Genomic DNA, 25,338 nt, shown 5'->3' with positions numbered 1-25,338 from the left:
TCAAGAACTTTAGAACTTCTTTTCAAGAATTTCTTTAGAACTTTATTCATTATTTTTTCATTTTGTAAACTTTCACCAATTCATTCATTCTATCCATTAGTATTTGTAGATTCTGCTGTGCTAACCATTTAATGAATTATAATACATTAAATATTTGGTACCATGTGTAATATGAGCTAATGCTTATATAGCAACACACTAATTAGTTTATGGGTCCAGAATTTCTTTGAGGTTGCTACAGTCATACGTTAGCTGGAAATGTGGCAGAAATACTGTTCATGCCATTTCCTTTGCCAGAGTGATCAAGAGAGCCACAGTGGAATTTTAGGGCTCTTTTTTGCCTCATATCCAAACTCCTCTCTAACATCAATGATGATGGATTAAGTCACTTTTATTTGAATATTTGTTATCTCAAATATGTGTGGTCATCTTCTTGATGTCAATAATGTTGCATAAACTGTGTGTAGCTTGGCAAAAGGTAAAGTCTTTGTAAAATGGTTTCCTTTTAAGTTGATGAGACTTTTTTCTATGACATTCAGTTCATTTAATTCCAATCTTCAGTCATGAGTTTGACCTTAAGTTTTTTTTTAACTAGATTGTAATTCAGAATGCATAAGGTTTACCAGCCTGATGTGGTTGTGTTTATCCCCCTCCACCCCTACCACCAAATTTCTGCTGCTGCATTCTGGCTTATCCTTTTTCTCATTGATGACTGCTCTAAAAGTTTAACTTCTTGTGTAACAAAAGTTGAAAACATGACTTATATCAACCCAACATTACATAGATTGAAAGGCTCTTTTGATAAGTTAAGACATTTCATAGTTTTAGATACCTGAACAGCAACCATCAATTGAAAATGTTCATTTTGGAGATTGGAGAGAAAATAGAATAGTTTAGAACTATAGTAAATTAAGGTATAAAAAGCCAAAATAGTAGAATTTGTCATCAGATTGTTGCCAGGAAAAATCTTTAAGCTATCTTCAGTGTACTACTTTGTCAGGGGACTGCATCAAAATATTTTACTTAAAATGTTTTATTGTTTTCTTAGGGTTTCCAGATCAGGTTTCTGCCTCCACTCTTAGTAGGCTTGTGCATCTGGCTGCACCAGGCATAATTCCACCATGGGAACTCCTGATGTAGGGAATTTCCACATTTCCATCCCTTCTCTGTCAAGCTTTGTTAAGGAAAAATGGGACCTCTGACTCTGACAGAGCATCACAAAACCTCCTGTGTAAGCCTACGACTTTATGTCTCAAGCCCGGGCATAATTTCCAGTCCCTTTGGTGCAGTCCTGCCAAATTAGTGGAAACAATATACCAGATAGGCATGCAACATTGGCCTCCAAGACTATTAAAAGATTCTGGGCAGAATTGTCCATGCCCGCTTATGTCGGGCATGTTCGGTGGCATGAGTGGACAATATGGTGAGAAGGCCAAAAATCAGATTTACAATGTCATTAAACCGGTTTGCGATCATCCACTCAGTCCATCGATGGTGGGCCGCATTTCCTGCCGGCGGATGTCGGGAACCTCATTGTAATACATCTGCATATCACTGGAAGGCCAGCCCAGTGGAATCGTCATGCCCTGCTGGATCATCCATCCACCCAATCATGCCAATGTGTTTTACAACAGCACATATTAGGTATGCACTTGCGTGCTGCACTTTGAAGGGAACTTGGAGATGAGTAAACAAAAACGTTGCGGAGCGCTCGCCTGGGTCACCTGTTTGACTTCAAGGTTGATGCACATTGGGGTGTGCGCAAGGGCTGCCTTGTGGTTGAGGCACTTTGTGGGGGGGGGGGGATGGTGCAAGGGCTGCCCTGCGGTTGAGGTGTCCTGGGAAGGTGGGGCAAGGGCTGCCCTATGGTTGAGGTGCATTGTTTGTGGGAACAAGGCTGCTCTGCGCTTGAAGGTAGCACACAAGCTTGAGCAGGGTGGGTGACTAGGCAAGGGAAGCGGCCACACATTAGGGACCCCTTGTATAAAGTGACCATTCCTCTGCAGCTGAGGCAGTTCAGGTGCAGCCACATTGATATGACTTGAGTCTGGCCTCTAGCTTCTCTCCCCACTCAGGTAACGCAGAGGCATGAAAGTGCCACCAAGTGCTCCAGAGATTTTCACCCTTTGGGCACAGACTGCAAAGTAATGAGTGTTTTAGTGGGCTGCAGAACAGTTGGATGGCTGGGCATGTACTATCTCCTAGCTAAAGCTGGCTGTGGACCTGTTATTGGTGGAGGTGCTCACAGCCCCTTGCAATGTCATCATTCAGGTTTAGACCAGTCTCCCCCATGGTTCAAGCTAACAGTGCAGTCTCGCAGCGTGGGTTAGGAGGATGCATGCACCAGAGCTGACAGCATAGCATGCAGTCCAAAGGGCAAGGCTGCCACCAGTTGGTCAGGTGGAGCTGGCTGCGGAGGAGATGGAGGAGCTGGAAGTCTCCTTGGATGAGGAGGACACCGATGAAGGTGAGGAGGTCCTTGAAGGGAAAGATGACGGGATGAGGTCCTCACACTGGCCAGACAAGGCAGGCGTGCTCAAGAGGCCCTTATAGCTGCTAGATTTGTAGAGGATGTTGACGACATGCAGTGAGAAGACACCATAGATCCTCACATCACATCTATGAACGTCTGGCTTATGGCAGCATACATACATAGGGTCCTATCATGGAGACGCAGTGGAGGCCCTAATAGTTGTTCGATCGCAGTGAGGACACACCATAGATCTTCACATAGCTTCTGAGAATGTCTGACTCCTGTTTGGCTGAGGGTAGCTCGCTTACACTCTGTGATCAGGGTCATGTCATAGAGATGCATCCATGAAACTTTAAAAGCATCTGACTCTTTGTCCGCCTTCAGCACCTGACCCCTTCAGGAGCACAGCATCCCTGGTCACAGATATTGAAGAGATGGGGGCCAGCCCCACATTAGAAGTGCTGAGAGCACACAGAGAGAATGACATAACTCTGTGACGCCTGCCCACAACGTTCTGGCAGCAATGAAAAGCACCATCAAGGCACAGGCATCAGTAATGTCTCCAGGGAGTATGAGGCTGAACCGTCACTTTGGTCTGAAGGCTGCAAAAACACAGGGAAGAGGCCCTGGACTGAGACACTTGCCTTTACCTTGTGCAGAAAGGTTTCACATCTGAATGACACAAACACTGCTCAGCAGAACAAGGAGCCATTGGCAAGGAGATATTCTCTGGAGTTTATTGACAAGAGTGAACATTATGTATAGGTGATTAACACCCATGCCCAGGCTGTACAGCAACATCTCATTAACTTTCATTATCCTGCTGCTTGCTGCTCCCCAGCCATCCACAGCGGAGGTGGAGGCATCTTGCTGACTGCCATGCCCTGTCTGTGATGACTTTGACGGGTGTCCTCTGGAGGGCCAACAACTGGAGGGCCCCAGCCTGCTTTCGAGGCCCTGCTGTGTGGCAGTGGCACCCTCCTCAGCTTGTGGATCTGGAGCTGCTGGGGTCACAGGAAGAGTGGAGTCGGATGGATCGGACATTCCCAGAGTCACCTGGATGGATGGTCCCGGGGGTACACCTCCTGACACTGCTCCCGATGGTTGGTAGGATGCAATAGGGTGGCAGGTCCAGGGTGAGAGTTTGGTAGGTGAAGGTCTCATCAGGGGTGGGTCATGGTGACTTGAACAACAGGACTGGGCAGGGTCAGGGTGGGCATGGGGACAGTAATGGGTGTCAACTCTGAGGGGAGGCAAGGCATGTGGAGGTGGATTGTAGTAGAGTCCAGGGTAACAGGGGGAGGTTCAAAATGACAGAGGGGAGAGGAATGGTGAAATTGGGTGGGTCTAGAGTAATGGGGGGCTCTTGGTGGGTGACAGGGAGATGATAGAAGATGGTGGACCAAGTCTGAAAGGTGACATGAACCATTTTTCCAATCTGACCTTCACCCCGCAGTTAGTCAGTAAGTGAGATCCCTCAAAGTGGAAGGAGGGTCTTTTTGGGTGGGCAGAGTTCAAGGTCAGCACAAGTGGCCAACTAAAGGGACACCCTCATAATTATGAGGCAGCTACATTTCAACCATGCTCAGTTGTGCTCTGCTGCATATCATAAAACACATTGCAGCAGGTTTGTTCCTGACTCATGGTCTCATAACATTGAGATCCCAGCAAGGTGTGGAGCTGCTGTTCATTCTGTGCCATTTGCCATCAACTGCAGTCAGAGGCTGGGATGAAGGGAGGGAGGCACGGCTGGTGGATGGCAGCCAACTTGCGATTCCAAACCTCCATCCTCCCAAGTGAATGGTCCTGGCTGACAAGAGCTCTGGAAGATTCCACCCAAAATCTCCCACACCCTATTCCCAGAAACTTTCAACTTTTGACTCTCTCGAACATTTTAGAATACACTGTCATTTAGCCTTAGAAACCAAAAATAATACATTCTGCACTCAATTTTAGGTATTAAAATAAAGCATTTGTTTTATGTAACAATTGACTCTTGATTTTTGTAATAAAAAAAGATAACACATAATGAGTATAATTGGCTCCCATGAATTATGAGGGCATGAAAGTCAACACTGCAGACATTCCCCAGTCATTACTTTGAAGCGTGTACACCCAACAAAAGCTTTTATTCTCATTTACTTTTCTAGTGTATCCAAATATCTTCATTAAATCTACTTTCCAGTATTTTCACCCACTCTTGCCTGGTTCACTTTGGACAAAAAGTTTTTTTTGATTTATTATGCCAGCAACCGTAGGGTCACTTCCTATATTGTATTATTTTCTTTTCAATAAAAGAAAATAATACAATATAGGAAGTGACCCTACGGGTTTTGTTTGGTGTGTGTGGAGGATTACAATGCTTGACCTGTTCGCCATGTTTGGTTTGTATTTCTCATTTTTAAAACATTTCCTGTCCTCAAGATTACCATGGTTCAATTGTCAGGCTGTCTTCCAGGTGTAGTAAACTATTCAGTGTGGCAACCTCTTTAAAAATATTTTTCTGCAGTAACCAAGTACGTTAAGTATAGTACTTATAAATTGAAAAGGAGAAATGTTGACTGTCAGCTTGAAGTACAATAAAAGCACTCTTGCCATTTAAATCTTGAGAACAAATGTTGGTGTGAAGAAAGAGGAGGCTGCACTGGAAGCAAACAAGGGAGACTAAGGGCTGAATTTTAACATTTCAAACCACTTGCAACAGGGGAAGCCGACAGGTCAGGAACCTGGAAGTTTGCGCAGTGGGTTTGCGGTAACTTCTTAACTGAGCCACATCATTAACATTCTGCTTCCAGGTTTCCCAACCAGTTAGGCACACATGTATGACGACACCTCACAACTGGCTGTTGAAGATTCACAATTTAAAGGATCCCTGCAAGGGTTAGATTGGGAGCATTTTGCAACTGTCAGGAGTGAGCCAGCTTCTTCTGTGATAGAATCTCAATGACAGGAGGCTGTCCCTCATTACTGGAGATGAGGAGAATGTTCCTTGTTGTGAACAAATTAACAGGCTATTCTCATATTTGAGCATTCTTGTCTCTGCAATTATGGACCTGGCAATGTCTAGAAATAAAATAAAGAGCAGATTGTGGTGGCCATATGTTTTATGTATTGCACTCTGAATTGCAGTAGGCTCCAAAATATCCCATATTGCACCAAATCAAGTGTCAAAAATCATAACTTTCTGCACATGGGACCAGGCTTCCTTAGAAAATAAAATCTCATTCCTTCAGCACATTGTCTTTGGTAATTTCTAAATCTATTGCTGCTGTAAACCTTGCTTTTACATATTGCTTGCATAAATTGAAAGAAAGCCAAGGGATCAGTTTTCAAAAAAAAATCACTGTTATCACAGCTACCATCCATTGTTGCAAAGCTTATAGTGTTATCTATATCTCTAGAATTGTTGCTCGGTAGTACAGAACCTGAATATTGCTGAAAAGAGAGGCATGTTGCTGAAGCTTTTCATCTTGTACTCATCAGGACAAATGCAAGAATGCCAAATTTCAAACAATCACAGCATTTTATACTATTGGAGAAAAGGGTGCTGAGTGGTTGGCAAGTCAACTCTGATTGGCTGAGGCATTGCCATGGATAAAGCAATGGGGAACTATCGGATCCCAAAGTTCCCAGGTAATTTAAAAATGGTGTAAGGCTTGAACGTATTCCTTTTTGCAGAGAACAGATCCCTGCAAATGAATGAATGTTGCTTCTAGCAAACGTATAGGTACCACATACAAGCTCAACTGATTATCTTAAATTTATTGTTGGTGTAGCTATTAGCGCACTCAGGATTGTTCAGCAAGTGCTGCTCAGTTGCAGAATCACATCTAACAGTAGTCGTTTAGTTTTGGGGTTTTCAAGCGCAGGCTGGTTGAGTACAGTCTATACTCTATCTATTAAGAACAGCCAAAAGAACATGCTGTTTGATTCAATAAGCTAATCGCTATGGTGTGTGGCCTATGTACCTGGTATTGCATCGGCACTGATATTCATACACAATGTTATTCATTGGTAGGTTTGTATTGACAGCAGCATCCTTTTAGCTACAGTGATATATCTCCCTTTTCAGCAATCTCTAGAATTCATTAGTAAAGATGTATGAAATTCATTACTTTAATGCAAAATCAAATCAGATCCCCATATATTAGACCTGAAAAGATGAAATCTGATAAGTTATAACTAACGGGAAGTCAATTGGCAGAATTTAAATGGAGCCTAGGAATTATCCTTTGAAAATTGGTGCTAAGTAGCTGAGCATAATTTTTTCCTTAATTCTTTTATCTTCAGGGAAAGATCTCACTTCCTCTTATCCAACATCACCCACACTTCCCACCCCCCAGCCCAGGTCTCTGCCCCACCCACACTTTGGAGCTTAGACCTATAGGCCTTTTTATCAGTGTATACAGTGTTGATGACACTTTCATTCCTCATAGAAATTGATCTTCATTTCTCCATGAGAGTTTCATGGTGTTTCCTTCAGGGAGTTATGATAACAATCTTATTTCTCACAGAAATCTTTCGAGGTAATATGACAGAACACTTCTTTAACTCTAACATTGGTACTTCTAATACTGCCTGGTTACTTTAAGTTCAACAATGTGTCTTGCTCGACAGTACTTAAAACAGCTGAGTAACACAATAGTAGGATTAGGCATTTGAGTGCACAGTCCTGCGCTTCATATTATGAGATATAGAGGCATCGGAGAAGGTGCAAAAATATTACCAATCTTGGCTGAGAACCAAGACATCCACTTGACTTTGAAACACCTGAGCCCCAGGGAAAACATTGCTTGATTGACTGGTCTGGCTCTCTGATCTTTGCTGTCAATAGCACAATGTTTATTTACACAAGGTTAAGGGGTTTCAAATGCTTGCAGTTCCTGCTGTTACTACTTTACAGGGTCTGGATGATTGATGTTTTTATTGCATTGTAGTAAGAGGACTATTTTTTTCAATATACTTGAAAGCTATGAATGAATGACTTCTTTTAAAGATTTTTTTTTACACATTATCATAACTATAGGGTTCATTGCTTCTATACAGTGTACAGTGTGTCATTGGGAATGGAAGTACCACAGCTGAGCATAGGGTGCATGAGGACAGACATGGGGAGGTGGGTGGAGGGATATAGCTTGGCATAGGGGGCATCAGGGGTCATTGGGTGTTGGTGGAATGGCTTAGCATGGGTACATGAGGGGCCATGGGGATGGTTGGTTGGCAGAGCCCGGCATGGGGGCATAAGGGACCATGGGGTATGGAGGAGCATAAAGTGGCATGGATGGAGTGGGGGAGTATGTAGAGGGGAGGATGTGGTGAGGAGGTATGAGGATTGAGGACTAGAGGATCTTACATTTTTAATTACAGTTGGGACAAAGTCCCAAAGCACCAAGGAGGGCCTTTTAAACAGCCCACCTCGGCACCTGGAAGCACCTGTGGTTGCCTCCAAACTCTCCCATGTCAGCTGGCCTAACTGCAGCCCACACCTGCACCCTCCAGCAATGAAGATCCCATCTTTGCAGATACTTTATCTCAAGGCAAATAGTGGAGCTGAAAATTTTGCTGACTCCCACTACCTGCCTGAAAGCTGAAAATACAGGCCTCTTCTATCCTTTTCTATCCCAAAACCAATTTTGCTCCTTCTGTTACTGTCACTTTCATCCCATGGATTTCAACTTTGCTAACAAGCATATTATGTGGTACTTCAGCAAATGCGCTTTGAAGATCTATCTGCACACCAACTACACTGGCCTCATCTGCTCTCTCTGTTATTTCATAAAAAACCTCAATCAAATTAGTCAAGCATGATTTGCCTTTAACAAATCAATGCTGATTCCCTTTTATCAGTCCATGCTTGTCCAAGTGGCTGGAAAGTTTCTCTTGTTAATGTTTATAAAAGCTTCCCCAGCACCAATGTTACAAACTGACTTGAATTTGCCAGGTTTATCCTAATCCCTTTTTTTGAACAAGGGTGTAACATTTGCAATCTACTAGTCCTCTCGCACCACACTTCCTTCTGAAAAGGATTGGAAGATGGTGACTAAAACCTCTGCAATTTCTCCCCTTCTCACTTCAACAACCTCTGATGCATCTCATCCAGACCAGGGGACTTATCCACTTTAAGTACCGCCAGTACCTTCTCTTTAACTATTTTGATTTTATTGAGTATCCTGGCAACCTCCTTGTTTACCGCAGTTTTGGAAATGTCCTCTTTGTTGGTAAATGCAATATTAATTTCAAAACTCAGTCCAGGGAAAGGCTTTAAGTGAAGGGGAGGCAGTAGAGTAGGGGTAATGAAACTGGGTTAGTAATCCAGTGGCCCAGACTAATGCTCTGGGGACACAGGTTTGAATTCCACCACGGCACCTGGTGGAATTTTAATCAATTAATAAATTTGGAATTTTAGTAAAAAGCTATTCTCAGTAATGGTGACCATGAAACCATTTTGAATTTTGTAAAAACCCTTCTGATTCACTAATGCCCTTTTAGGAAGGAAAGCTGCCATCTTTACCTGGTCTGGCTTACATGTGACTCCAGACTCTCAGAAATGTGATTGACTCTTAAATGCCCTGTGAAAAGGGCTAGCAAGCCACTGTATAAAACCACTAGAAAGCCGATAAAAAGGAACGGCACTGAATAAACCACTTGGCATCAACATAGGCACCGGAAACAACAACAACAAACCCAGCCCTGTCAACCCTGCCAAATCCTCCTTACTAACATCTGAGGGCTTGTGCCAAAACTGGGAAAGCTATCCTATGGATGAGTCAAGCAACAGCCTGATGTAGTCATGCTCTCATGTTCATACCTTACAGACAAATCCCCTAACAACACTATCACCAGATGTGGCGACAGAAGGAAGTTGCCCTGGGAGTCATCAACATTGACTTTGAACCCCATGAAGTCTCATGGCATTAGGTTAAATGTGGGCAAGGAAACCTCCTGCTGATTGCCATGTATTGCCCACTTTCAGTTGATGAATCGGTACTCCTCCCTGTTGAACATCAATTGGAAGAAGCAGTGAAAGTGGCAAGGGAACAGAATGTACTCTGGGTGGGAGATTTCAATGTCCATCACCAAGAGTGGCTCAGTAACATTACTATTGAGCTGGTCGCATCCTAAAGGACATAGCTACTAGAATGGGTCTGTGGACATGGTGAGTGAACCAACAAGAGGGAAAAGCCTACCTGCCCTCATCATCAATCTACCTGTCACAGATGCATGACAGTATTGGTAGGAGAAACCACTACACTATCCTTGTGGAGACTGAGTCCCGTCTTCACATTGAGGATATCCTCCATCATGTTGTGTTACTACCACCATAATAAGTTGGATAGTGACCTAGCAGTTCAAAACTGGGCATCCATGAGGTGCTGTGGGCCATCAGCAGCAGAATTGTTTTCAACCACAGTCTGTAACCTCATGGCCTGGCATATTCGCCCACTCTACCATTACCATCAAGCTGGGGGATCAACCCTAATTCAATGAAGAGTACAGGAGGGCTGGGTAAGAGCAGCACCAGGCATACCAAAAAATGATGTGGCAACCTGGTGAAGCTACAACACAGGACTACTTGCATGCCAAACAGTGGAAGCAGCATGCAATAGATAAAGCCAAGTGATCCCACAACCAACGGATCAGATCTAAGCTCTGCAGCTGTACCACATCCAGTCATGAATGGTAGTGGACAATCAAACAAGTAACAGTAGGAGGAGGCTCCACCAATATCCCCATCCTCAATGACAGGGGAGCCCAGCACATCAGCGCAAAAGTCAAGGCTGAAGCATTTGCAACAATCTTTAGCCAGAAATGCCAGATGGATGCTCCATCTTGGCCTCCTTCTGAGGTCACCAGCATCACAGATGCCAATCTTCAGCCAATTTAGTTCACATCTCGTGATATCAAGAAATGGCTAAAGGCACTGCATACTGCAAAGGCTATGGGCCCTGACAACATTCTGGCAACATGGTAACTAGCCACATACCTAACTAAGCTGTTCCAGTAAAGCTTCAATACTGGCATCTACCCATCACTGTAGGAGTTCCTCAGGGTAGTGTCCTAGGTCCAACCATCTTTTATCAATGACCTTCCCTCCATTATAAAGTCAGAAGTGGGGATCTTTGTGGGTGATTGCACAATGTTTGCGACTCCTCAGTTTCCCCTTGTGTTTTTATCTTATTTCATCTGCAAACAGACCTTTCATTAAATTCTCTTTGAATTACAGAGGACTTGGATGATTTGAGGATGGAGGGCATAACTGACCACGTGCCTTCTGGCAGCAGGTTTAGCCAAGGCCGAAGTTTGTATTCTGCAGAACCTCAAGCCAAGGTCACACTCAACATCTGCTCGAGGTGTGCCAGGTACAGTAGGAACCAATACAACATTATCACTGTCAATATTTTTCAGTTGTAAAGCTATTCTTTTTGCATTCTAAGTATGGAAGCATTATGCTTTCTGTACTGTGAGCAGCACAGCTTTTAAGCTCCATCAGAATGTTTGGATTATATTTTTAAACAAGAAATCTTCACACCCACACAATTCACTGCTATGATATGCCTAGATCTCTAGTTGTTGCCGCAAAGCCCAGCTGCTGAGCACCATGTTACAGTTTTGTTTCTACAGTGTAGGGCTTTCAGGTATTCTAGCAGTAATAATTTCAGATATCACAGTGAAAAAATATCACAGAAGCCTTAATACCTAAACAATTACAAAACACTGAAGCATTATAATGTTTAGATCTTGATATTTTGAAATTCCCATGTTGATTTAACATAATTTCCAAATTCAGTTAGTAGGTCATGCTAACCCTCCTTTTCAACTTGACATTTTTTGTACTGAGTATCATTGTAATTCCAGCTCCCAAATCTTATCTAGAGCTAGTTCATCTCCAAACTTGTCTAATAGCATCATCAGTCTCCTCTCGAGCTACCACAGATGGCTGGTCGTATTATTATATACTTAAACATATTTAAACATAGCTGAGGACTACCATGGCATCATTGTTGTACTTTTTATGAATACTATGTGCATTCAGATACAGAGCCTTTAATTTTTTCTTTTTGTTATCTTTGTAACATTTAGTCTTTACTGTTTGTGTATTCTTAGGTTTTTTTCTCTCTGGTGCTTCCTGCTATTCTCTGACTCTCATTTCCCATTTTATTATTTTGCTCTCCTGCATTGATTCTATCCCTTGATTTGCTACATTACCCCAAACTTGATCCCTCAGCCCACTTGTTTAGTTTAAAACAGTTATGTGGCTTTCTAGAACACTTGTCCCAATACGGTTCAGGTGCAGACCATCCCAATGGTATAGCTGCCACTTTCACAGGTACTGATGCCAGTACCCCACGAACCGAAACCCACTTCTCCCACACCACTCTTTGAGCCGCAAATCCATTTCCCTGATCTTATTTGCCCCATGCCAATTTGCACACAGCTCATGTAACAATCTAGAAGTTATTACCTTTGAGGTTCTGCTTCTTAATTTATTGCCTCACTCTTCAGACTGACAAGACAGAACCTCTTTCCTATTCCTGCCTATGTCATTGGTACCTATATGTACCACGACAACTGAATCCTTCTCCTCCCACTGCAAGTTCATCACCAGCCCTGAGCAGACATCCCAAACTCTGGCACCAGGCAACAGACATCTGGAGTCTTGCTCTTTGCTGCAGAGAACAGTGTCAATCCCCCTCGCTGTACTATCCCTTACTACCATTACATTCTATTTGTTCTTACTGCTTGAACAGCTTCCTGTACCCTGGTGCCATAGCCAGACTGCTCATCCACCTTGCAACCATCTACTCTCATTCAAGTTAGCTGAGAGTCCCTCAAATCTATTGGGCAATTGCAGAGAATGACACTCCTGCACTCCTGCCCTCTGGGCCCCCTTACCTGCCTCAGCTGCAGTCATACTGTCCTGTCTCTGATCACGTTCCAAATCAGAAGACCCTATCCTAATGGGTGTGACTGCCTCTTGGTGCAAAACATCCAGGTAACTTTCCCCCTCCTTAATCCGTCACATTGTTTGCAGCTCAGCCTCCAGCTCAAAAGACTCCGAGCCAAAGCTCCTCAAGCCGCCGACGTGGCTTTTGATAGTTGCTTTTGACAGTTCCTTCTTACAGCTCCCTTGACACTTCCAATGAGTTTATTAAATTTCTATGAACATTCATGCCCACTTTTGGTAATCACAAAAGGCACTGTACCTCTCCAAAAAGGCAGCTTACCTCTCCTGAATGGCACCTGACCTCCCCCAAAGGCATCCGGGACCATACCCAAAGGGGTATCCTGCCTCTTCTAAAGGGTACTCGGCCTTTCAAAAGCACTCTGCAAAGTTTAGACCTGCTCCTACCAGGTCTAATCAGCACATCCCATGTTTCCCACTCCTGGCTAATGAAAATCAGACATGACTGGAAGCAACTGTTATTTTATATGAAACGCGTATTTGCCAATCCTGAGCCGGCCCCATTCCCTCTGCCACAAGAATGGTAGATAATGTTTCGGGGGGACTTCTGGATTGCCACCTGTTGCACAATTTTTTGCCATGATGGTGTGGCTCTGTTGTTGTGAAAGTTCAGGCCTTTGTAGTTGAGCATTGTTTACTTGACTGTTTCCAAATGACATCTATAGGGTAACATGGAGTTTACTGTATTTTGCACTTCCAATTTTATTGCAATTGGATTGGATATGTTGAATTTGAACTTGGAGGTCAGTGCATGGGTTTCAATCCATTAACATCTGCAAAGGTCTGCACCAGAAATACTAAATGGTAGAATTTGCTTCTCGTGTAGCAAATGGGAATTTCTAATTTCCACAAACCAAAAAAGTTAATGCTTGATGGTAACTACCAAACAATGCATAAAGGCTTGAACCAGCCCGTGAGTCTTATTTCTGAAGGTTTGCTTAACTACATTTAAACAACGCAGCTGTGCTAAAGATAACGACCCAGTTAATTAAAAATATTGTACATGCAAATTCATGTTGTTTGCTACAGTTGGGAGCACCTGATTTAAGTTGTCAATTTTATTTTTGAAATTTTACTAACATAAGATTCAGCAATGATGAAATCTTGGCACTGATGGAAACATAGAATAGTACTGCACAGAAGATGGCCACTTGCCCCTTTGGGTCTGTGCCAGCTCTATTGAAGAGCAGTCCAGTTAATTCCCCTTATACCTGGTCCAGAATTTTCAGGTTGGCAAGCAGAGGCAGGGCCCACTTGCCGACACGTAAAATGACGCATGGTGACATCAGGTGTGCATCCCAACGTCACCACGCATCATTCAGATTTTCAGTTCAGTGGGTGTGCACCGGAGTCGGCTGCATGCCTGCTGAACTGTCAAAGGTCTACTAAGGCCATTTAAATATCAGTTAAAACAATAAATTGAGCTGCCCATCCAACCTTAAGGTTGGCGAGCAGGCGAAGATCCCAGGCGGCCTTCGCATTTTTCATGAAACTTCAACCATGGGCGGGATGAGGTTTCATGAAGGTATTTAAACTTTTATAAAAAATTTTAATAGCATTCATAGAGATGTCCCAGCTCATGTGACACTTTCACATGAGGGGACATGTCTTAAATTTTTTTTTTCTTCACTAAAATTTTCAGAACTTAAACTAATCTCCTTGTGGCAGCTCTGTGCCTCAGGTAGATTGCTGCGCTCTTTCACGCTCATGTGCAAAAGAGCACACTCCCTGACTCAAGCAACCCCCTTCCCCTTCCTGCACAAGGTGCACTCAGCACTTCTGGGCGTGTGTCATGCTGGGTGGGCCAAAAAATGGCGGTGGCAAGCCAATCCCGAGTGATGATCTCTGCCTGTCTGCGCCCGTTCCCGCCCAACCTCCCCCCGACAGGGAGAAAATTCTCCCCCCGCCGTGTTTTCTTCTTTAAGTATTTATCCAATTCCCATTTGAAGGCTAATATTGAATCTGTTTCCACCATCCTATCAGCCAGCCCATTTCTAATTCTAATCACACATAATTTCCTCAAGTTGGGAGCCTTTCGCCAATCGCCTTAAATCTGGGTATTTTGGTTTTTGACCCTTCAGCCATTAGAAACATTTATTGACTCTATCTAAATCCTTCACAATTTTAAACATTTCTATCAAACCTCCCTTTAGCCTTCTCTGTTCTAAGGACAATAATCAGGCTTCTCCACTCTATCACATAAATGTAAGGCGGAATCGTCCCAGTTTTGCACAAAAGTGCAGTAGTGGGCAGGAAAAAAGGGCGATTTACCTGCCGGCTGCAATGGTGGCTTTTTATGCCATATCGTCCTGTTTTTGGCATGTCCTGCCTCGTTAATAGTGCACTCCCGGGAAACATGCCGGATCGCTGGCGGAGTGTCCCCTGATTCACTGCCCTGCCATCAACTCAGGCCAGCAGTAAGTGGGGCGCCATATTTAAAGGGTGCCCCTGCCCAGAGCAAGCTCTCTCTAAGAGATCAGAAGCTGCTGCAAAGTCATGGCTGCCAAAGGGAGGAAACAGGCTGCCCCCAAATTTAGCGACACCTCCCTCAGTCAGAGGAGGCCCGGTGTGAAATCCTGTACCCCCACTCTGGGCGAAGACTGGCAGGGACTTTTCAAGTTTCTGGCACTCGGAGGGCTGCTGGAAGCCAGAAATCTGCTGAATCTGAGTCAGATGAGGAGTCTTTGGACTCGGTCATACCTCAGTTGCTGGAGCTGCAAAGGCAAGCTTGGGAACATCAAGAAGGGATGTCCGCTGCACTCCTCAGATTGCAAGGCACAATGGAGGAGTCTGTCCACCTTCAGTCTGAGGTGATAGCATCGGCATGCCAATGCACAGAAGTCAACACTGGTAGGATGGCAGCCAGCATAGAGAACTTGGTACAGGACATTGGTTCTCCACTACTGCGCGGGCTCAACTCCATCACTGACACCACTGTTGGCCTCCAAAGTGTCAATGCAAGAGGGCTGTGGAGCTGCTAGATCTTACTCCAGCTTCCCCTTCTCCTCAAGGAGTCAGTCAGGAGCCCTCGGGCACCCATAGGGACACACCCAGCATGCACACACCCTGGGGCCATCCGCCCCAAACCCCCTTTCCTGTGACCCCAGTAGCTCCAGCTCCACAGCTCGAGAAGGATGCCAATGCCAAACAGCAGGACCCTGAAAGCAGGCCGGGGCCCTCCAGGTCTCAGCCTTCCAGATGACACCTGTCAAGATCATCATAGACAGGGCGTAGCAGCCAGCAGGCTGCCTCCACCCCCGATGTGGATGCTTAGGCAGCACCAAGATGTAGTGGCAGGGTTAAGAAGGTTAGGAAGATGTCGTTGCACAGCCTGGGCATGGGTGTTAATCATTTGTACATAATGTTCACTGCTGTCAATAAACTCCCAAGAATGCCTCCCTGCCCATAGCTCCTTGTTTTGATGAGCAGCATTCGTGGCACTCAGATGTGAAACCTTAGTTCCTGCACAGGGTAATAGGCCTCTTCTTTTTGCAGTGTGTAACCTTCAGACCAAAGTGATGGTCCGGCTTCACACTCACTGGCCACATTCGTGATATTTGCAGCTTGATGATGCGTGTTATTGCTGTCAGAATGTCGTGGGCAGGCATCATAGAGTTCCGTCATTCTCTCTGTGTGCTCTCAGCACCTTTAAGGTGGGGCTGTCCCCCATCTCTTCAGCATCTGTGACCAGTGACGCTATTCGCCTGAAGGGTTGAGGTGCCGAAGGCTGACAGTGGATCAGATGCATTTAAAGTTTCACAGCTGCATCTCTATGATATGACCCTGATCACAGAGTGCAAGCGAGCTGCCCTCAGCTAGACAGGAGTCAGACATTCACAGAGGCAATGTGAAGATCTATGGAGTGTCCTCACTGCATGCCGTCATCATCCTCCTAGAATCTAGCGACTATTAGGGCTTTCACTACATCTCCATGACATGAGCCAAAGCACTGAGGGTATGTGTACTGCCAACAGCCACACAGAAGTCAACCATTCACGGATGCAAGGTAAGGATGTCAGGGCTGTCCTCATTGCATCTCGTCATTTTCCTCCATGAATCTTGCAGCTATGAGGACCTCCTGAGCATGCCTGTTTCATCTGGCCAGTATGATGGCCTCATCACCAGCATCCTCACCTTCAAGGACCTTACCATCATCACCCCCTTCGAAGGATACCCCCTCATCAGAGGATACGTGGAACTCCTCCACCTCCTCCTCAGGTCCTCCCCCTGCCTGTTGCCATGCCAGGTTGTGACGATGATGTGCGACATCCTCTGGAGACTGTATTGCAGTGCTGCATTGGACCTGTTGAGGCACCGGAACCTAATTTTCTAGATGCCTATCATTTGCTTTACCAAAGCCTGGGTCACAGCATAAGCCTTTTTATACCGTCTCTCTGCTGCAGTCTGAGGCTGCTGCACGGGCGTCATCAGCCACGCCCTCTGTGGGCATCCCTTGTTCCTGAGGAGCCAACCCTGCAGCCTTTCTGGACCCTGGAAGATGTCAGGGATCTGAGATCTGCTAAGGATATAGGAGTTGTGGACGTTCCCTGGGAATCATGCGCAGACCTGTAGGCTGTGTTTTTGGGGATTGCACACCAGCTGACCATTCAGCAAGTGGAAGCCCTTGCGGTTGACGCACTTGATTGCTTGTTGCCATGAAGATCTAAGTGCCACATGAATGCAGTCGATGGCACCTCTCACCTGTGGGAAACCTGAGATTTGTGCAAATCCCAGTGCTCTTACTTCCTGGCTTTCCTGATCCTGTGCGAAATGCACAAAATTCTGTGCCTTTGCGAAGATGGCATCTGTGACCTCCTGAGTGCACTTGTACGTGGAGGCTTGCAAGATCCTGCACAGGTCACCTGTGAAGCCCTGGAAGGAGTCACTGGCATTGAAATTGAGCACTTTCACAACCACTGGCAGTGGATGCCTTACATATACTTGTGGCACCAAATCCTGCAGCAGGTGGCATATGTGACCGGCCAGTTACCTAGACATGCAGTTTACATCGATTTATACTGTCTCTCAGAACTCGTCCAATAATTTGCCCACCACAAAGGTTAGGGTGACTGGCCTGTAATTACTTGGGCTATTCCTTCTTCCCTTTTTAAAAAATGGTACCGCACCTGTAGCCAGAGAGGATTGGAAAATGATGACCAGAACCTCCACTTTTTCTTGTCTTGCTTCTCTTAATTTCATCCAGGTCTGTGGATTTATCCACTTTCCAAGATGCTAAACCCCTTAATATTTACTCCCTCACTATGCTTATCCCATCCAATATTTCACACTCCTCCCCCTTAATCGCAATATCTGCTTCACCCTTTTGTTTTTTGTAAGAACAGACACAAAGGGGAAAATCTGGCTCTCCAATGCAGGAATCGCGAGCTGAGCCATTTCCTAGCAGTGCCCGCCCATGCTATCTTCATGGCAGGGACAGGCTGGAGTTGAAGCCACCACCTCCTGAAGTAGGCCCAAGGTGGAAACAGAGGCATTGAAGCCAGGTTTGGAAGGGTAAAAGGTCCCTGGGATGCTGGACCATTAGCCTAATTTGGTAGATAAGTGTGAGACCCCCTAACCCTCACCCATCTACTGTCCTCACCTCTACCCACCCCCATATCTCCTCCATAACACCCTTACCCTCATTACCCCATGCCCCTTATACTCTCCTATATCCCCCTCACCTCATCCAGTATCCACTATGTAAATAACACAGGAGCCCTATAATAACATTACAAAATCTTTGAATTGTTCATAAGACTATCAAGATGAAGTGATTCAAAAACCACTTCAAAACAACATATCCCCTTAGGAGCTCATAAAATTGTCAATATAAATAAACTCTGGCCTGAATTTTTGCGGAGAAGGGGAGGCTCTTTGTCTTTGTGAAAATGGCAGTAGAGACATGAATCCGGAAGTCCCACTCCCAAACCTGGCTCCTTGCCATTTTCACTGCGGGAGGGGGGTGGGTTCTAAATTGCACATCAGTGTTTCAGCTGCACATGTTAAAGTACAGCTGCCTCAGTTAGATCTGATTTTGGCTGGTGGGATGTCTAAAATATAACTTGTGCACTTTAGACCTGGTAGGAGAAGGTCTAAAGCTGCTGGAGTTCTTTGGAGAAGTAGGGTACCTTATTGGGTAGGTAGGGTATTCTTTTGTATATGGTTCAGGGGCACGCTTTGGGAGAGTTGAAGTGCCCTTTGCGAGAGGTCTGGTACGCTTTGGAAGAAGTCAGGTGCCCTTTGGGATTGTTAAAATAGACATGAATGTGCATAGGAAGTGCATAAATGTAGGACAACTGTCAGGGGACTGTCAAGTATTTAAATATCCTGCCCTTCAAATATTTGAAGAGGTTGTTTGCAATGTTGAAACATCAGTGCTTGCTATTTCACTCTGTCTGAGGGTTATTATTACAGGATTAGTGCTGCAAGACTGATTTCATAAGTGTTCATGATCATAGTGGGGTGCATGTCAGTTCACAGTTTGATTGACAGCTCCAAGTGTTTATAAAGTCTTTGATGTGGGACTATGGATACAAATGCTTATTTTTATAAGGGATTAATGGAAGCTAAATGTAGTGAATGGCATTGACTCATTTTTATCAATGAGAGTGTTTTTTTGAAAAATTCAATTCATCAATAGACACTTAAGAGCTTTATTTAATCTTAGCATAGGTCCTGAGGCCTGCCCATGTTGGATTGGCATGCTAAGTGTAAGGGAAAAGGGTGGTGAATGGGGGGCATGGGTTGGCATTAAGTTGGCATGGGGGCTATAAAGGGCCATGGTGGTGGATAGAGGGGCATAGGTTCACGTGGAGGGTATAAGGTGCATGAGGGTGAGTTGAGGGGTAGAGGTTGGCATGGATAGAGCATGGGGAATGTAAGGGGTGAGGGCTTTTTTTTTGTTTTATTAATTTTTTCATACCTTCGACAAAGTGCCAGTGCGCCAAGGCCGGCATTTCACACAACTTACCCCTGCACCCAACAGCCTCCGTGCTCTTTCTGGGTCACCCACTATGACTCCTATTTTCACCTACCAATTCCCCATTCCACCACCCCATAACCCCCACCCACCACGCCTGACTGAAAATATGACCTTCTGGGGGCACTTTTTCCCGAGTAATGTTTGCAGAGCCAGAAACTGTCTCGACTCTGCACTCCTGACCCAGGGCTGAAACTTCAGGCCTCATTGTTCCTTAATAGCTGTGTCAAACAACCTTGCTGAAATGAATCCATTAGGGTTTGGAGCTCAGCCAAAAATTCATAATGAGATGCCATTGTACAACTATGAAATAAAACTCCAGAGCCGAATACATTAAAGCTTTTGAAGTCATTCAAAGAATTCAGCTATGATGATTCTATGATTCTGATCAAGCTTTGTAACAAGGAGACTGATGTCTGATCTATCAATCAGTGAAAAGGTCAAACACAAGGGACAGTTGATACAATAAAATCTGAATTTCAATATTGCTCAATGCATAAGAATACTTTATCCAGTGGATAATGTATGCTAATGCACCTGAAAACTTTTCCGCTTTCACAGCGCTGTTCAATTTAATGGTCATTTACCTTTTCAAAACAAAGCCCTATCATCAATCACTGCATTAAACATATTTAACATATCATACAACATTTCATTGTGACATGTGAAGTTGGCAACACCTTTTGAATTTACCTGTCAAAAGGTTTCCAACTCCAGAACAGGGTACCCCTATGGTACATGGCCCCACTGAGCTGGTATGAAACTCATTGCCTTCAGAAGCCAGCTCAACTCCATCAAAATTCGTGGAGTCTGAAATACCCAACTCCTCAATGGATGCCGGGACCTTTGGGTGAGGGCTCATGACCCGCACCTTTATCCCACACTGTTGAAGATTGCCTGCAATGGGAATGGAGGCGCGAAAACCTAAATCCCACTCACCATTTTTAAAGCTTGTCCGAGGAGGAATGGCAAAAGTATTCAGTAAGGACCATGCCCACTTTGTTTATTGCTGCACAAAAGACACCTTTTTGGTCTGTAATTGAATTTATTCTTTCCTTATTATCCTTTGGCTTTTTATATATTTGTGAAACATCTTTAAGTTTTCCATGTTTTTACTTGCCTCATGAAGGCACGCCTCCATGCTTTGCCCCATGCTTAATTTGGAGCGGCATTCCTCAAGCTCTGTAACCACTTGTGTCTCTCCAGAAAAGAGAGTTGCCTCTGGTCCTCATGGGCTATGCCTAATTATCCTAAACCTTGTCATACCCTTCTTTGCATTCTAATTTCCTTTCCACTCCTCACCACTGTGTTTTCTGTACTCCTCAAATCTTTCTCTTAGATTGATCTCTCGGTCTCTGACATAAGCTTCTCTTTTTTGCCTTATCTACTCTTCATGCTCTTTGACATCCAGGAGACCTACCCTTTTCTTAATGGGAACATAATTTGTTCTGAATCCTTTCCATTTTCCCCATTGAGTGCCCCCCACGGCTCTAACACTGATTTATCTTCAGGTAGCTATTTCCAATCCGCTTTTGTCAAATCACATCCCTGCTTGGCAAAATTGGCCTTTCCCAATATTAAACTTTCACTCCTGGTCTATCTTTATTCTTTTCCATTACTACTCTAAAACTAACTGAATTATAATCACTGCCACTAAAATGTTCTCGCATTGATACCCCTTCCAGCTTCATTCCCTAAAACTAAGTTCAAAACTGTCCCATCTCTTGTTGTGCTTGCTTCCAATTGAAAAAAAACAGTATCACCTTACCTAATAAATAATAATTAGCATGGATTTCAGGATTTCAAAGACTAAAATCTTCTCTGAAACTTCTTTGAAGAAGTGACCACCCAAGAGGACTGTGGGAATCCCTGCAACATGGTACACATAGTCTTCCAAAATGCATTGCGTAAAGTTCCAAATAAAAGGCTACTAGTTAGGTAAAAGCTAAATCTAGGAAATGGAAAATAAATTAGCTGAAGAATAGAAAACAGTGGATACTTGCTAGAGAAGAAAGGGGTAGACAGTTATGTCCTGTACAGAAAAAGCAGGACAAATCCAACCCGGCCAATTACCGCCCCATCAGTCTACTCTTGACCATCAGTAAAGTAATGGAAGGAGTCGTCAACAGTGCTCTCAGGTGGCACTTACTTAGCAATAACCTGGTCATTGATGCTCAGTTTGGGTTCCGCCAGGGCCAATTAGCTCCTGACCTCATTACGGCCTTGGTCCAAACATGGACAAAAGAGCCGAATTCCAAAGGTGAGGTGAGAGTGACTGTCCTTGACATCAAAGCAGCATTTGACCGAGTGTAGCATCAAGGAGCCCTAGCAAAACTGGAGTCAATGGGAATCAGGGGGAAAACTCTCCGCTGGTTGCAGTTATATCTAGCACAAAGGAAGATGGCTGTGGTTGTTGGAGGTCAATCATCTCAGTTCCAGGACATCACTGTGTTTAAGGGGAATTAGCAATAGGGGTGCCACGAGAGTGCCAGGTCTCCATCTTGTTTCTTTGCTGCATTTCAAATCCCGTTTTAACCTCAAACCCGTTTCTGCTCCCATTGTTCAACATCCAAGTCTGCAACAATGTTGATTTGAGACCAGAAATTGAGCTCTCGACATTTTTTAAGTGCAATTATAGGTTTGATACCCATGGATAAAAGATCACTGTGCTGGAACTTGCATGCATTCCATGTGCTTTAAACCTGTGTTACATTTTGGCATAGTTGGCAGGATTCCACATTGCAGGCACCTAACCTAAGAAATCTTTCTTTGAGTGTGGCCCAACAGGGCAGTCACCTCTACATAGTGGGTATCATAGGTAAAGCCAGCATCGCTCAACATCTTGTATTACGGTCAGTGTCTTAATCACGGCAGATGAGATGGAGAAGTGCTTGGCAGAGATGGAGTAGATAGTTGAGGGACTGAAAATGGCCAAGTTAATGATAGAGGCCAAAGCAGCTTCAGCGAGGACACAGGCTTGATTATGTTGTTGAGTGTTAAAGCTAAGACCAGGGAAAGGCTCCCAATGTGTCTTCTTCCCTTAATTCAGTGGAGAAGGGAACAAGTATCCCTGCATGAATATTCTATTTACTAACTAGAAGGAAGCTAGATAGATTTGGAGGGAGATCAAAAACATCAAGCGACCTTCAACCGAAGACTGGATCAAAGACGCGCAGTTGGTTATGGCATCCAAGGACCTCCATGAGAGTGAACAGGTGGCATTCTTGATGGAGCATCTGTTTGGAAGAGGTGTTCATGTCCAAAGGAGCCCGCAACAGATCTTCAATGTCCTGACAAGCGTATTTGGTGACAGCAGCAGTCTGCTGCAGCAGCAGAAATTCTACAGATATAAGAAGTCTGAAGAAGAGGACTTGGCCTCAGTATCCCTTGGGGTTGTGAATTTGTTTGCCTGAATCATCCTCCAAGATCATTTCTACAAGCCAACAAAGGGAATGTAGCTGAAAACCTACTTAGTTGAAACAGTGAGGGAGAAGAATGTCCAGATGAAGCTGAGAAGACTTAATAGCGACAAGTCTCAACAGTTTTTCTTTGATGTGTGTGATCACATTATCCAACTCATTGGGAAAGACAGAACTACTAAGACCAGGAGGGAGGCCTCCATCAGGGAGGCCTCCATCAGGGAGGTGAGTGTTGGTGCTGATAGGGACATAAACCTTATGCTGAAGAGACAAACAGAGCAGATTGCTACACAGCAAGAGCAGATCCAATCCTTGCTGTCCTACCTCCAAAGCAAGCCTTGAAGTTGATCACGTCCAACACCTCGGCCAATCATAATTGACTTGCCAATAAATCAGCACTAATTTCTTTTGTAGTTTAATTTGTTGTGATCTTTTGAAATTTGGTATTCTTGCATTTGTCCTGATGAGTGAAAGATTAAAAGTTTCAGCAACATATCTCTCTTTTCAGCAATATAGAATACTATTTCAGTGAATGAAGGGAACTTAGATTAAAACTAGTGTAAAGTAAGTTTAGGATTGATATCAAGAACTACTTCTTCATGCAAAGATGACAAACATATTTGTGGAATTCCAGGTGAAGCAAAAACTTTTGAATTATTTAAGCAACAAATAGATACTGAAATAGCAGATTGCAGGGTCTTTCTAGATGTATGAATGGGCTGTCTTCATCCATAATTATCTTGATCTTGTGATCTGTGATGTCTCTCCAACGGGCTGTTCAAAATCCTATATCCCTAAAAATAATATGACTTTCCCCACAGATGTTCGAGATCAACCCTGTTTGCTAATTAAGTTATCACTCTTTGCTAAATTTACCAGGGTTTTGTAATGATTGCATTTTTGTGGTCTCAGTCTCTTCTCTCTGATTCTCAACGTCTTTCTTAGTGCTGCTTATCCTGATGCCATTCTACTCAACTGCTCCAGATGAACTGAAACTTCTCCAACCATCAGCCTGCCACTTTACCTCACTATGGAACTTTGACCTAACCTCAGCACCCCACCAGCCAGTTACATCAACTCATCATCAAGTGTACTCCTTCTTGAACCTCAGCCTTAGCCCTCCTTTGGTGCTATGGATAACCCAAGCAAGAAAATAACTGGAGAAAGTATTAGGAAAACAAAAGCACTGAATACAATCTATCCTTCTGTGGGTTTATAGGTCAAAGTGAAGGGCAACTATAAATGCCTTTAACCCCAGTAAAATTTTAACTTCCATGGGTACTTATTATTGCTTACTAGCTTTTAATATTCCATATCCAGTAGCATTGCCAAAAGTGATAATCTTCAGTACATTTATAATTTTATTTTTTAAAAAAAGTGGCAGGGCTATTACTTGGAGTTGTATACTATCAGTGCTTCACCAGAAGTGCACCACAAAAACTGTTTACATGCATAAATTGGGTTTCTGCTACACTCTGCTGAAGTAAAGGTGGTGGGTCTGATAGCAGCTCTGGTGAATGTTACAGACATTGGGCTGAATTTTACACCCTGCAGGTAGGCGCGTGCCCTACACCGATTGGGTGTATGATTACGAGAGAAGATGTTGGGCAAGCATCCCAATGTCAGCGCACATTCGCATGATATTTCACTTGGCGGGCATGCACAAAAGTCGCAAGCGCGCCCACCGACAATTAAGAGGCCAATTAAGCTCATTAATGACGCAATTGTCTCTGATTTTTCGTGGCCTGTCCAAACTTATGGTTGACAGATGGGCGAATCGGCCAGGCGGCCTTTGCATTTTTCATCAAACCTCATCCAAGGGTGTTATGAAATAAAATAAAAATAAATATCTGTGGGCAACATTTTTATCAGCTACATTTTCAGATGATTGAAGCTGTCTGCCTTCAGGGACCTTTCTCGAAGCGCTCACCCGTGCCTGCGGTGACATCATTGTCTGCCCTCTTCCCGCCCCCACCCCGACAGCGCTGAGTATTTCAGCACGTGTTTCATGCTGGCTGGCCATTAATTGGCCAGCCAACATGACATTGTGGTTGGGGGCCGATTGTGGTCAGTGGTCAGTTTCCCAACTGCCCCCGGGCCCGCCAATTGCACGCACCCACCACAGGTAAAATTCAGACCATTAATAAAGCTGTACACAGCCACAACAATTAATACTAACTTATGTATAAAAGCATGAAGAAAAACTATCAGGGTCAGTGAGTAGAAGCAGGCAGGCTCCTCACAAATATATGCAAATTGGAGTCCTTTGATATCATCAAATGGCTGAGCACCGCACCTCCCACTCCCAATCCTTTATTTAATTCTTCCATGGGATGTGTGCATTGCTGTCAAAGTCAGCACTTGTTCCCCATCCCTAATTGTCCTTAAAAAGATAGTGGTGGGCTGCTGAACCTACTAAATAAAACCCAGCAGTATTGGTTTCAGAAAGCCATTCAAAGCAATGTTTAAAGAGGTATTCACATAAGTCTACTCTGATTATGGG

The 25,338-nt window shown here is 44.2% G+C and overlaps 1 protein-coding gene across 1 annotated transcript in view; it reads left to right on the top strand.

Moving 5' to 3' along the window:
- c6h8orf34 (chromosome 6 C8orf34 homolog) overlaps positions 1-25,338 on the top strand; it is a 321,869-nt gene that overhangs the window by 182,025 nt on the left and 114,506 nt on the right. The window contains exon 8 of the mRNA XM_041189264.1: positions 10,698-10,833. Within this exon, the coding sequence (XP_041045198.1) occupies positions 10,698-10,833 (136 nt within the window). The remainder of the gene's footprint in view (positions 1-10,697; positions 10,834-25,338) is intronic.

The sequence above is a fragment of the Carcharodon carcharias genome, chromosome 6 (assembly GCF_017639515.1).
Source record: "Carcharodon carcharias isolate sCarCar2 chromosome 6, sCarCar2.pri, whole genome shotgun sequence".
Classification (NCBI taxonomy): domain Eukaryota; kingdom Metazoa; phylum Chordata; class Chondrichthyes; order Lamniformes; family Lamnidae; genus Carcharodon; species Carcharodon carcharias.
The sequence above is the reverse complement of the archived record's forward strand: the minus strand, read 5'-3'. Positions and strand labels throughout refer to the sequence as shown.